The 15,188-nt window shown below is 34.9% G+C and overlaps 2 protein-coding genes across 5 annotated transcripts in view; one reads left to right on the top strand and one right to left on the bottom strand.

Moving 5' to 3' along the window:
• Positions 1-8,631, top strand: part of LOC148310422 (uncharacterized) — a 250,184-nt gene extending 241,553 nt beyond the window's left edge. For both annotated transcript variants that reach the window (XM_088258437.1, XM_088258438.1), the window contains 8 exons: positions 3,603-3,697; positions 4,532-4,688; positions 4,896-4,980; positions 5,287-5,531; positions 5,810-6,059; positions 6,416-6,586; positions 6,701-6,867; positions 7,267-8,631. In XM_088258437.1, the coding sequence (XP_088114563.1) occupies positions 3,603-3,697; positions 4,532-4,688; positions 4,896-4,980; positions 5,287-5,531; positions 5,810-6,059; positions 6,416-6,586; positions 6,701-6,867; positions 7,267-7,633 (1,537 nt within the window). In that variant the 3' untranslated portion in view covers positions 7,634-8,631. The remainder of the gene's footprint in view (positions 1-3,602; positions 3,698-4,531; positions 4,689-4,895; positions 4,981-5,286; positions 5,532-5,809; positions 6,060-6,415; positions 6,587-6,700; positions 6,868-7,266) is intronic.
• The window catches only part of Atg16 (Autophagy-related 16), a 369,124-nt gene that overhangs the window by 306,735 nt on the left and 47,201 nt on the right, over positions 1-15,188 (bottom strand). The gene's annotated exons all lie outside the window — the stretch shown is intronic.

The following is a 15,188-nucleotide window of genomic DNA, read 5'->3' as shown; positions in this document are numbered from 1 at the left end:
ACCCATATGTCAATATGGGTAGAATGGTGATGTTCCATGTTTGTAATTATCACTGAACCAGCCTATGACAGGTTATAAGCCCAGTAAATATCCAAACTTTCATATTCTTCGTCATCTATGTTGAGATGTCAAAATGTAAAAATATCACCTAAAACTGCTGTGAATTTATAATTTCATTTATATACATTAATCTATGGAAAAAAATAGAATCTAAACGTTCTTCAAATGAGTGTTATGAAGTCCCAAGTGTGGGAAGGTCAGCAAAGGTATCTGCTGCAGTTTTGATTGTCATGGTCTACTGAAAATTGTAACCGCAGAATCCGATCTCATCGCATTATCAGCTGCTACTGAAAATTATTCAAAACAATAAATTGTTCTTACCAGACGCTGGGTGCCTTTGTGGCTTAAGCACGAATTGAACAACGAAACTATCGTCCAAGTCGGAGACAATCAGAAATATCTAGTAGAAACTATTCTCAAAAAAACTGCAAATCTCCAACTATTTAATGGTGAGAATTACTTAAATATAAATAAAAGTTGACCTTTGAGATAAAAACATAAATTTACAATACCAAAATGCATTGCCAAACAATTCAAACAGAATTTGAGTACTAAGTACTTCAATAACCTTCCAACAGACATAAAAAAAATTTAGACATTAAAATGTTAAAAAAATAATTCAAAGAATTTTATATATCGTATATACAGGAGAAAGTGACCAACTAACAAAACGTAAAATGTTCAGGAGGGCCATTTAAGTCACTTTTGCTTGGCAAGAAAATAAACATCAATGCAGTCAGTCATTTTTAACAAGTCAATATTTTAGACTTCCAAGTTTAAAATCCTTTGGGATTTTTTTAGGGCAATATTAAGCTAGTAAGATATCAAATAGAAAATGATCACGTTTTTGTAAAAAATGCACTTGGTCACTTTCTTCTGTATGACTATGATATGTTAATCTAAGAAAAAAAAATAAAAAACCCGTTTTCTTTTTAATTTAAAAATAATTGTAAATACCAACAAACATAACAAACAAGTGTAAGTCCCTTTACAAGCACAAGAGCTCAGTCTCATTATTTGAGAGAACAGTGTAAATAATTTTTAGATTGTAACCTAGAAATGTCGAAAAAATAATTAGATAAAAAAAAAACTCTTGTAACGATACTAAAAAAATAAATAAAAAAAAACCTTTATTGAGGCGTAATATTCCTGAGATGTTGATGTAGTTCGACCGTAGATAGGTAGTGCTTTCATTTATTTTTATTATTTAATCTGAGGTATTATTCTATTTTTCTTCACTACAAATCACGTTGCAAATAAGATTCTCAATTTAATGTGAAAACTGGTTGAATATATTGCATTATTGCGGTTATCAGAATCTGGCACTTATTTATTCATTATTGTATACATAAAAACAATAACATTGAGATTTGTAACCAATCGATGGAGAAAAATACTGATGTGGTTTATTTAACCCTAAATTAGGGGACATTCGTATAATTTACGACGACATCGAATTAGTTGGGGAGAAAGCGTGTAGTAACAACTAGCATATATTTTCAATGTATTCTAAAAGCATGTTGCACTTATTTAAAAAATGTTTTTAGTAAAATGTGAGTTTTTTCTTAACGACGTAAATTTTACGATAGTCCCTTTTTAAGGTATGTAGGTACATCGAAATAAGTCCCGTGGTCCAGGGTTAGCAACTGATACGATGATAGACAGGTACACTTCTTAAATTTCGAAAATTTGTTTAAATATAAAAATAAAACACCTGTATCAGACCACATTGAGTTTAGTAATGTACACACGGCTAGTTTCGAAAATGTTCTCGAAAAAACTCGTGTTTAAATTAATAAACGCAAAAGTGATCTGACACAAGAGTTTAATTTTTAGTCTTTTACCATACGAAGTTTTTCGATGGAAAACCATTTAAAAAAAGATATTTATTGTCTCGGCATTATCTTTGTGGAACGACATGTTGATTATTGAAAAAATACACGACTAGTTTTTTCATCTACAAGTGAAAAAAAAACATTTTCTTTTCACCTGTGGATGAAAACATCTGTAGTTTTCGAAATTAGTTGTGCGTAATGAAATAAAATTCATTAAGTGGTATTATACAAGCTAGAATTTTAGTAAAATAACAATTTTTTGAGCTATCATAGAGGCATTTTTAGCAGAACTTATGACGTACTAAACGCAAGAGCATCGTATTACAGCTAAATGATATTACGTAAACAGGAATAAGGATTTCTTTCACTAAGTATAGGCTGCAGTTCCGACTTTTGACGTTACAATAGGCGCATATGCAGAGCGCACTTGGATTTCCTCATAAAATGACCGTCGAGAACAACAACATGCAAGGAGGAGCGCATAAATTAATGAGGACATTAATCATACAGCGTCCGAAGGGTACACACACAACGGTATGCCTCACAATTCGCCTGGCCCATAAACAAACATCGTGAAACTGCGCTCCGTATATGGGAACCTTCTCGGAGCGGTTCCAGCCGTATAACGGGGTACATTGATACACATTATCTGTCCACGGGATGTGTTTGATAATATCCACTACCCGTATTTGCATGGAAACGCATTTAGCGATTCGGAAATGCTTTTATCGCTCGACATTACCGTACTAAGAGAAATCCATTGAACATCGGAATCGTTTAGACATTTAAAAGATTTTCAATATTTTTTACTCCGACTCCTTACCTGACCACTTGATAATGCCATGTTTTCTTCAGTCTTCCTCTGCTATATTACCAACTGCTAAAAATGCCTCTATGATAGCTATAAAAAAGCCTTTTTTGCTTCTAAAACTTCGTAAGGTACAAGTTCTGATACAAATAAAATAATTTAACTAACTAAGCATCGTGCCGCTTTCCGCAAGGGAAGGCAGAGAGAATAGAACGCCACACCAATCTGTCTTTGCAAGTAATCTTCGCTTCTTCCACATTTATGCATCTCCTCACACATACCCGCCGATTAATCCGACTCCTGACCTGACCACCCTCAAATATTTGAAATACTTGATCGTGCTACGTTTTCCTCGGTATTCCTCTTCTTATATACAACTACATTCGCTCCATAAAACTGTTCATTCAAACATAACATTCATTCGAAGATTGTTTGCAAAAATAGATTGAAGAGGGTAAAGAGAAGTTATGAGGAACAGCTTGAAGAGAAGACAGGGGTCGTGTCATAAATATATTTAAAAAAAAACCCAACCCCTGTCAGAACGCAGTGGATGTTATTGCACAGACAAAATTTAGTTCTTAAATTTAATAAAATAATTTATGATTTGAAAGTTCATTAAAAGGACAGCCCTCCATACATAAATAAGACGAAGGATAAAACTCAATGACCGTATATCAAAATATCTAATATTCTAACAGCTTGGATGGAACGTATCTGAAATATTTAAATAAATTAGCATATTTCAAGAGAACAGTATATTTGCATCGCCCTAAGGGTCCTAAAAGTATGTTAATGCAGAAGATTTAATAGGTTTTGAATAGCCACTCCCTAAGCTCACAGGAATGATATATTCAATTATCAATAAGTGTAATTTTAAAAGGGTTTTATTTTGTTTACAGGTCTGCGAACTACAATAACAAGACTGGAGAATGTGACCTGACTGACATGGATCGTATCACGCTTGCTGGGGGTGAAGCTTTTGAACAAAATGAGGGTGAGTTGTCAATGAAAAGCCAATACCACTTTATTGAAAGCTGTTCCACCGCATTCCCTGATCTGATGCAGAAGCATCTAGGCTTTCTGGCAGACCTCTTGCAAAGCATTTTTATAAACTAACTTGCGAAATTTATTAAAAATGTGAAATAAAATTATATCCCGATTTTACTGTGAATTTATATTTAAAAGCTTTCAATATCGCTGTCACTGCCAATCTAAATAAATACAAGTTTGTAAATCCACCACCAAACTTTCTAGAAGTGCCCCGGTGTAGGCAGTGAAAGGGATTAGTAGGTAGTTCAGTTAGTCAGCTAGATCTGATTCTGATCCGACGTTGGCCGGTACAAAGACGCCTCCTCAACCACCAGTACAGCAGATAGACACGGAACAGTGCAAAGACATTTGTAGAAATTGCTTAGTCATCGCATTTCCCACTCAATCATTATTCATCAATAATGCCAATACCACTTCAGTAAGAAATAAACACGAACGCCTGAAATAAATTGTTAATAAATCTGTATCATTTTAGTTTTTGACATCTCATCAAAGATGAAGAAGAATATGGAAGTCTTATTCTTGGAAGTTCCATATATATGAACCAATTTTGAAACATTTTTCTTGAATCACTAGAACTTCACTAGACATCTATTGGTGAAATGAAAAGAAGCTTTTTTATTGAGCAGAAACTTTTTTATTCCATATTCTTCTTCATCTTTGATGAGATGTCAAAAAATTATACGAAAATAACTCCTATAATTGGAAATAATCCAGATTTTGTACTTGGTAACAAGTATTTGGACATACTCAAAATGTTGTTTTATTTATCATTCAGACACCGACTATCTGGAGAACAACTGCGTCGAGGAGCCAACGAAACTGTGCGAGTTCAAGAAGATGAGCGGAAGGATCCTGAAGACAGTGGACTCCGTATACCAAGACATCCAGACCGTTGAAGAATGCAGAGAACTTTGCCTCAACTCACCGTTCAGGTAAAGCGACATTCATATGGCCAAATCAAGTTTTTGTTCGTCTTAAATAGGTGTTCTGTTAAATCACATCGCATTACATATTCGCAAAAAACGATCAATACATCGAGTCAAACAGATATATAATATTTTTTGTGTGATTCAATTGTATCTTGATGCATTCATTCAGCGAAACGGAATTGATATATTGTTTTTTTTATTTATTTATAGATGCCACTCGTACGATCATGGAGATACCGGTGACAATGTATGCAGGCTGTCTCATCACTCCAGAGCTACTCTAGCTGACATCCAGGTAAATTTAAAGATAATAATTCACGATAAAGGCAAAATGATTTAATCGACATGATCTCGGATATCAAATGGAATAAATCAAAATTAAACAGCAAAAACTATGAAAATTGGCCAACATTGGTATTGTGCAAATAAAATATTTATTTAAATTTATGCTATCTTTTCATCAGATTATAAGATAAACTATAAACGTGATACCGCCATTGCAGACGTGATATCGAAGTTTGATTTCGCGATAAGGAATAGCCATACATGGTGGACTAAAATAGAATACACATCAGTCATTCTAATATATTCCGTATTTCAGGATCCTTACTTGGATGTGCCCGAAGCAGCAACTTACGAACTCTCATCGTGTTACAATGTGTCTATTGACTGTCGATCTGGTGACATGGTGGCGAGGATTCAGACTTCTAAACTCTTCGACGGAAAGATCTACGCTAAAGGAAGCCCGAACTCTTGCGTTGTGGACGTTTCTCAGAGTCTGGAATTCGAACTGCACATGGGATACAATAATATCGAATGCAATGTGAAACAGAATGGACTTGGAAGGTGAGCGGTTTTAATGATTCCTGTATTGAAAATACTATCTACGTCCTATGTGCCCATACCATCTCAATCGCCTTTCTTTCACCTTACTATTGGTGTCAGTTATATTCAGGCTTCCACGAATGCGTGAACTTTTTATTTTGTCTCTAAGGAACACTCCAGATGACCATCTAAGCATTCACATTCAGCAGTTTCAATTTTTTTTATTAGTTATTAAATTTGTGACTATCATGAATTTGAGTAATCCAGTATACGTCGTAACACAAAATTCTTTATTTCAGGTACTTGAATGACGTCGTTATCCAGCATCATGACACAATTGTAACTTCTTCCGATCTTGGCCTTGCCGTAACTTGCCAATATGACCTGACAAATAAGACTGTATCCAACGAAGTCGACCTTGGAATCCACGGAGACATTCAACCTGCTCTGTCCGAAGAAGTCATTGTTGATTCTCCCAACGTGGCAATGAAGATCACCGATCGCGAAGGAAACGACATTGTATCGTCTGCCGAAGTCGGAGATCCCCTGGTAAGAGCAGCTGTCACTCAGAATATCTTCTTTTTCTTCCTAGCTCCATCCCAACTTAAAGTCTTAATAGACTGTTGAGATCAGCTCTTCTCTGCCTCTCATTTTAGGTAATTATATCATATACAACGTCACCTACGAATCATGTCATCTTCCTGTAGCATCCATGATTTTTTTGGTCTTCCTCTAGATGTCTTTCGAGAAAGATCCATGGCAATCACCTGGTTTAAAATATGTTTCAAATAGGTTCTTTACGTCCTATATGCCACTCAGTATATATCGAAACTAAATTGTTTAGTTTATCACCAATCAATTGCAAAAACAGAATACAATGACAATCACATAATACAATTTTACAGGCACTTCGTTTCGAGATCCTGGACCCGAACTCACCATTCGAGATTTTCGTGCGCGAACTGGTTGCTCTGGATGGATCTGACTCCAGCGAAATCACCCTTATTGATGCCAGAGGATGCCCTACTGATGATTGGATCTTGGGACCCATTCTCAAGTCTGTCCAAAGTGGAAAGGTATGCATGAGTTTTTGCTATACTTGAAATTATTTAAGTGATAACAGAAGTCAAATTTACCAATGATGGCGTAAATTGATTTATTTATTTTAATTCACTGTTTATTCTTTATAGATGCTGCTGTCTCACTTCGATGCCTTCAAATTCCCCTCATCAGAAGTAGTGCAATTCCGCGCCCTTGTGACTCCTTGCATGCCAACCTGTGAGCCAGTGCAGTGCGGAAAGGACTCTGGATTAGGAGAATTGAGAACCTCAGTTCTTTCATACGGACGTAGGAAGAGGTGCGTTCATATTTTACTTATCGAGATGAGAATTCAGAAAACAGCAGAAGACTGCATATTATATGAAATATATTCCAAATGTCAAAATGTATTATGGAGTGGTAATCGTCCTTCCATAGTCTACGTCATATTTTAGATTATTTGGAACCGCATTAAATAAATAATAAACTAGCAGATGAAAGTTGTTTATCGCCGACTTTTGAGTTCTAGATTGACCTTTCATAGACTACTCTTTAGACTAACAATTGTTGCGTTGCATATGTTAAGTTGAGTTTTAAGCCATCATTTTGTGGTATAAATTTAAGTTTAAATCCAGACTCATTCAAATTCGATTTGATTGATCTTTGATTGTTGAAGATAGAGGCCATAATGAACTGACCATGGTTATTTCATTTCCAGATCAGCGCCCACTCCTCGCGAAGACATGCTTCTGGTCCAAACCATCCAGATCACAGACAAGTTTGGCTTCGAGAAGCAGCGTGGAGCCAACCGCACGGGAATGGACAACGAGACTGTGTACGTTGAATCAGGATCTCGCTCTGGAGTCTGCGTGGATGCCGGCGCCTTGGCGCTCGCCGCCGCTGCCTTCCTCCTCGCCCAGGCCGCTGCAGCTGCCGCGTGGGCCCTCACCCGCCGGCGCCGTCGCGCTGCCGAGAAGGCTGCATCTCTTCCTCATGGACTAGCAGCGCCACCCTCGAGCCGAGCCGACAGCATGTGCAAACTTTACGATACAGGATTCAGTCGCCCCCACCATCGACACTTCTAACTTGAAAACATACACGCACCCGTCAAAATACTGTATAAAACTAAACCTATTTTTCAAAATACCAAGATGTGATCATCACAAGTTTAAGCAGACTTTTTGGTACATTTAGACAATTGATTTTAATCAAAACTATTTTACTATTCATGAATTTCGACAATTTAACAGAATTAACGAGGTGCGTACTAAATTCACATCACTAGTAAAACTTATCGCTATAGTTAGGATATTAAATACATACTTACAAATCAGTATAAATCACAGTTATCTAAGAAGATTTCTAGATAATTTAGAAGAGTTTGCAGGAAATAAAATAGACATTAGGTAGGATTTCGAATAAATCGATTACGGAATGCTTAATCACATTTTTTACACGCATAATCGGTTTTTCATTCTTTTAATGGTAATGATTCAAGATTTGTAATTTTGGTAGAGCACATATCGTTGAAATTTATTATAGATCCGTTTTTATCCACCGAAAATCGATTTTGTATGTTGTTTTAAGTAACGTACAAGAATTGGTTTGAGTTATCAACATAGGGGTAATATTTTACGATGGCTATGCATTTTTCTCACGTGGGAGAACGCTAGACCCGTACCGGATTCTCTGACCGCTATCCAGCGGATGTCCTAGCGCTAAGTGAGCCAGTCCCATACCGTTATGGCTACAAGCAACGCAATAGTAGAGTGTAGAGTAATCATAATCACTAAGCGAGTACCCAGTACTGCATAAATAATGTTAGCATTATCTGACCCTTCCGTTGACGAGAACGACCCACATTCCGTAACCGACAGCTTTTTCTATAGGCCAATGGTTCACTCGACAAAGCTCGAGAAAGGTCAGCGGAGAATGATAATTTTAACTCTTTATGAAAGAGACTTATTACCGATTATATTATTACGTAAAACCGCCCATTATTTAATTTCATTTCATGTCTTAACATTTATTACATATAAGAGCTTTTACGTTTTACGCAATTATGTTTAATAATAACAACTTACACACATTTTTTTTTCAATATATAAGTTACATTAATTTAGAGATAAGATAAAATAACACTACTTACGCTAGAAGAGTAAATATAATATTATAGAAAGGCAAGGAGGTAGGGATGATTGAAATATTTAAGAATGTTTTTTGTCGAATGCCAGGAATGCATGAGTGAGTGATAACTATAAAGGAGAGTGAAAGGTTAAAGAAAAAGCGCAAACTCAATTTTCTCTTGTCCCTACCCCCAAGGTCGTGTGTAGAACGACTTGAAGCGATTGAAATTTAATTGCACTAATTTATTTAAAATGCAGAATATTCAAATCCGATGACCGGTGAAAATATACCAATATTTTGTAATTAAATGCTCCAGCACTCGTAGAAAGAAATTCCTAGTATGTTCGGGGTAATTGATAAGCTCGAATGTAGTGAGGAATTTGGGAGATCGCTTCAGTCGTTCTGGGACCAGGATTGTAGGACGTATTTATATTCGCATTAAAGTATAGCATTAGGTAAGACAATAATCATTTCAGAAATAATATTGGAATTAAAGTGCCTTTAACCGTGCAATCTATCGAGGTGAACTTAATAAAATGTATTGTAACCATACTGTTGGAATTATATTTTATACAATAATAAACTCTTTCAAAGAAATAATGTTTTTATTTATTTTATCAATAAGATCAATAATAGCCGTAAGTATATGTGATATCTTGTGTGCCGCAAGGTTCAGTTCTAGGTCCTCTTCTACACTAAAGATGTAGAAAACATGATAAAAACATATGGATTATGGTCTCACTACTATGCGGATGATACGCAAATTTATTTATATTGTAAACCGGAGGAAAAGGATGAACTTGTTAACTCTATTAATAAGTGCATTGAGAAAACAGGATAATGGCTGCTCGAAAACAGATTGACAATGAACCCGCCAACAACAGAACAATTCTGGATAGCCACACCTAAACGACAGAATTTTATTCATAACACGACACCACCCGATTTGAGGAGTCCCACTTCACCGGCTGTCAAATTGCTGGGCGCCTTCTTACATTCTGATCTCTCTCTTGAGATTCTAATCAGCAAAGCAACAAGTACATGTTTTTATAAGCCAAGGCAAATTAAAAGCATTTACAAGAATCTGCTAGTTGATGCTGCCCGTCAATTGATAAATGCATTTGTAGAATCTAGAGCCGATTATTAGTAAATACACGGGTCTACTAAACCGTAAACTTGTTCTATTCAAGGTACACCTACCAATTTAAGAAATTTCAGGTGCATATATAACATATTATGTTTAATGCGAAATGCGAGACTACTTAACTGAGCACAGGCGATCAAAATTTGGAGCAATGATGTTATTTTCACAAAAATAGACTTTTTTCCGGGGCGCACCAACTAATCACCACGGTACATCAGTGTGCCGCAGCAAAAATGTACTAAACAACAAAATGACTCGATTGCAGTCAGTCTTAAACGTTGCAGCGAGACTGATTTTAGGAATTTCTAAATTCAGTCACATCACCCCACTAGTTCAGAGCCTGCACTGGTTACGCTTTCCCGAAAGGGAAGAGTATAAAATCTGTCAACTCATGTATGAATCAATACATAATATGGCTCCAGAGTATCTCAAAGAGTTGGGCATTCCAGACCAATTGATTGATACACGCGTCGATTGGCAACAACTGCTATGGGTATAGTGATCTAATCAGCTCATAACCAGCGTACTAAATTTAGCATGTGTGTCTTTGGTATTGCGGGACCGAAAGCATGGAATGCTCTTCCGTCAGCAGTTAGAAACAGTGAGAGTGAGATGATATCCAGATATAAAATCTAAAGACGCAATCGTTTGCTAAATTTGCATTTCTATAAGAAAAAATCTCAACATGAAAGCGGTTAATCTACCATTTCGGTATTACGACCTATTTGATACTATAACTTGACACCTTATAGTTTGTAAGAGAACATACTATAATACTCAGACTAACATATTCCCATTGCAATAAACGAGAGAATCGTAGACAGATAAATCTTCGATACCTACGATATGTTTTATATTATTTTTTGACATCTCATCAAAGATGAAGAAGAACATGGAAGTCTAGGCTGACGACCATCATAGGTTGGTTTAAGTGATCACTTTACACACGTGTAGCGTTCACCAATTCTACCCATTATTGACAACAGCACAACTCAAATTCTTGGAACTTCTATGTATATGAACCAACTTCGAAACGTTGTTCTTGATGTCAAAAAATAATATGAAAATAACTCCTATAATTGGATATAATCTAGATTTTGTTAACAAGTATTTGTATTAAATGTTACGATATTTTTACATGAATTAATTAGTCACTTTGGTATATTAAGTACATGCCAACTGGGCAATTCGGATGTATATATGAAAATATGAGGAGAATGGAACCATTTAGACTCCCCTACATTGCACTGCAAGGCCAACCCCAAGGTAGATGACTCCCGGGCAGACCACCAAAGTGAAAGACTGACCGCTGGGAATCGACATCACGAGAGGCTTATCCCTCTAACAAGGCCTACACCAAAAGTAGAAGTATAAAAATAAATGTTTCATATTATATGTTTATTAATTATTGAATTTCTAGAAATTTGAAACTTTTATGAGAATGTAGTTGAACGAGTATAAATTATGAAGAGTCATAAAAATTATTTAAGAAAATTTCATTAAATTAACTTTTGCAAAGCATTTTGCTGTTTTGAAAGTTGCTTAGCAAGATAGGCGCCATTTTAGTGTTTAAAAATGGCCTATCAAGGCAGGCGCTATTTTGGGATTTACATATTAGCTATCAAGGCAGCCAATATTTTACAGTTTATAAATTACCTAACAAGGTAAGCGCTATATAAGGGTTTAAAAATGACAGCAAGACAGGCGCCATTCTTGGGTTCAAAAATGATCTATCAACTTAAAACTAAAATGAAGCTCTCGTTAATAGATCATTACAATAAAAATAAAACTCAATAGAATTCAGGACAGTTAAAAACAGCAATGATTACGGTAAGGTCTAAATTCCAAGATAATTTTATGTCATTTGCTTGAAAAGAAAAATAAACGGCATTATATAACAAACAAAGAATGAATTATTGTCTGCTTACTTATAAAGTACCCTTTGTTATTAGCAAATGACGAAGTAAAAATAAACAATTGAATAGCGTTTTGCAGAAAAAAGTGGGTCAATGTGGAAAGACACAATTCGTGTGTCCAAATTTTTGTTCAACTAATTCTGGATTTGCTATATACTCGTATATGTAGAAGATTTTTATCAATTTTTTTTTATCGACATCTCAATACAGATAAATAAGGATTATCTTCATCATCTATGTTTCGATATCAATAAAAAGCTCTTTATATTGTATAATATCTTTATCTGAAATTATCCGGAGCATTAGTCTGTATGTTCCCGATAGTTACCTAAGAAAGCGTCGGCATAGATTGTTTCACTTTCCTATACACAGGACCAACCTGCCGATGGTTATGCCTGTAGGAAGAGCTACCGCTATATTGAACAATATCTCATTGGATATTGATCTGTTCCATTCGTCTGAAGGAGTTTTCCGAAGCGGGATTCTTCTACACCTTTAGCAATAGTTCTTGCATATTTTCGATTTTTGTATGTATTTAATGTATACGCTTTAATTTTTTTAGTATGTAATGTATATGTTAATTGAAAATAAATAATTTGAATTGAATTGAATTGAAATTGAATTATATTGTATTTGCCAAAATACTAACCTATGGTATATCAGAGTTTTTTTTAAATGTATCACATAATGAACACTTATCTCCTTCCGACACAAACAAACTAAAATTATTTCATTAATTGATTCGGCAGTCACTTTGTGGTGATTCTATCCATTTTTTATTTAAGTTTTACTTAGTATAATAACAATAATTAAAGCCTCACCCCTATTGTCCATGTTCCCAATGATAAGAAATAATAACAAAAATAATCAAATACAAATAAGAAACAGTTTCTACCCCCTCTTCAACCTTCAACGTCCCAAGGACACAACTCTAAAATGTTGAATTAGCTTCACATACGGTGTTTGAAAATGATGCGGAATGTATGGAAACACGTGTCACAATAGATTTTAAGTAATAGTAGTTTTTGTTAAGTAAAACTTAAATTAAAAATGAATAGATTTAATCACAAAGTAACTGCTGAATTAATGAATTAAATTATTTAATTCCGTCACATTCGGAAGCCAAGTTATTATGTTTCGATGACGAAAGCTAAGTTGATCTAGAAACATTAAGAAAGAAAAAACATCAAAGTGTAGTAGGAAGAAACAGGATGTCTTGGCGGAACAACGGGAATAAGACGGATCTTGCAGTGAAAACCATTGTATGAAGAGCAGAAATCAGTATTATGATATGATGAGTATTAACGCCTAAAAATTGTCGTGACAACAAAAAAAGACAAAATATAACACAATACATCTCACAGATTTTCCATATCAAACAAATCTTGTAATCAGAAAACAAAATGGCAGCTATATCCTCAATAATTGAATTTAATTGGCATTAAATCCGGGAAGTTATAATAATAAACATAATAACTTTCAATAAGACAACATCTGAGCACAATATTCGATTATAACATCCGAATATGGATATAATGCATGATGAATAATCTATTAATCGCAAATAACTACTCTAGTGGATCACATTTTACATAGGAATGTACGCTGACTTGAAGGTCAGCCGAAGGTTTCAAGAAATAATTTAATAATTTAAATATAAATTAAATATTAGCAAACTTTTTCAGTATCCGCTAAAAAATCGGTACTAAATTTGAATTTCTTTGAGGTCCCAAGTTCGATTCATTGGGAGTCAAATTACATATTGGTGAATTTTCACTCTAATACTTAATTAATTACTCTGATACCTCAAGCGCAGGATTTATCTCCTTGCTATGATGAAAGTACCGTTCATGATAACATTACGTTAATATCATGCAGTGCCCTATGCACCATTGGGTGCGGATAAGGGCTAGAAGAAGAAGGATACACTTGTAATACTGATCATTGAAAAGTGGTCTTTGAGTGAAAAACAATATTATAAGTGAAACTATTTTAAATGGAAAATGACCACGTATTAAAAAAAAACTTTAAATTAATAATAAAGTCGACTGGTTTCAAAGCAAAGAGCTTCTTTCTCAAGCTTTATTTATACCAAAAGCTATTTATTTGTTCACAAAACATTTATAAAATATTTGTTAAGTTGTAAAATGATATATATTTGTCTTAATTTTTTTTATATATTGTTTCAAAACTTTCCTCAAATTAGAAAAGACGATGTTCTGTCAACAAATAAGGGGTCAATTAAATTTAAAAAAAAGGGTCGATAATGAAACGGTACAATAAAATAGGTATGATAAATAACAGTAAATTCAACAGTAATTAGCTCTATTCATCGATCGATTAAAGTTCAGGTATTTTTTTAATCCTCCCATCGTGATTCACGCTCCCTTGAACTAAGCCTCCGAAACAAGGGTAAATCAGACGATAAGCCTTCAGAACAAATACGAGTATAACAGGAATGCATAAATGATTGATTAATTTCAAATCCCGACAGGAAACGAATCCTGGCAGCATTTCGAATGAATTCGTGTAGGTACTCGTACGTACTCGAAACAGGAATTGTGTGAGAAATAGTAACAATATACAAAAGTAATTTTTAATACAAGTTTTAGTTGGAAAATACCAATATTTCTTAAAATCTATTGTGACACGTGTTTCGATGTATTCTGCATCATTTTCAAACACCGTATTTATTAACGTAAGCAAAAAAAATTAACTATTGAATAAATCGTAGTCATACAGGAGAAAGTGACCAAGTGCATTTTTTACAAAAACGTGCTCATTGCCTATTTGATATCTTAAAACTAACTAACCATCACGCCGCTTCCCCGCAGGGGTAGGCAGAGAGAATCAAACGCCACACCACTCTGTCTTTGCAAACATTCTTTGCCTCTTCTACATTCATGCATCTCCTCATACATACCCGACGATTATTACGACTCCTGACCCGGCCGCTTTCAAGTATTTGACATACCTGATTGTGCCAAGTTTTCCTCGGTCGTCCTCTGCTTCTTTTTCCAACTACATTCGCCCCACAAATTTGTTTAACCGTTCTTTCTTCACTCATACGCTCCACGTGTCCAAACCATCTCAACACACCTTTTTCCAACTACATTCGCCCCACAAATTTGTTTAACCGTTCTTTCTTCACTCATACGCTCCACGTGTCCAAACCATCTCAACACACCTTTCTTAATTTTATCGATAATTCTTACCTCAGCCTTACATTATTTCCTTATTTGATATCTTACTAGCTTAATATTGTCTAGAAAAAAATCCCAAAGGATTTTAAAACATGGAAGTATAATATATTAGAAGTATAAAAAATGACTAACTGCATTGATGTTTATTTTCTTGCCAAGTAAAAGTGACTTAAATGGCCCCCTTGAACATTTCACGTTTTGTCAGTTAGTCACTTTCTCCTGTAAAACTACGAAATATTCTCAAAATTAT

Source organism: Brachycentrus maculatus, unplaced genomic scaffold (genome assembly GCF_059751285.1).
Source record: "Brachycentrus maculatus isolate JH-2025_06_01 unplaced genomic scaffold, ASM5975128v1 h1tg000096l, whole genome shotgun sequence".
Lineage (NCBI taxonomy): Eukaryota > Metazoa > Arthropoda > Insecta > Trichoptera > Brachycentridae > Brachycentrus > Brachycentrus maculatus.
This window is presented reverse-complemented; position numbering and strand designations above follow the sequence as displayed.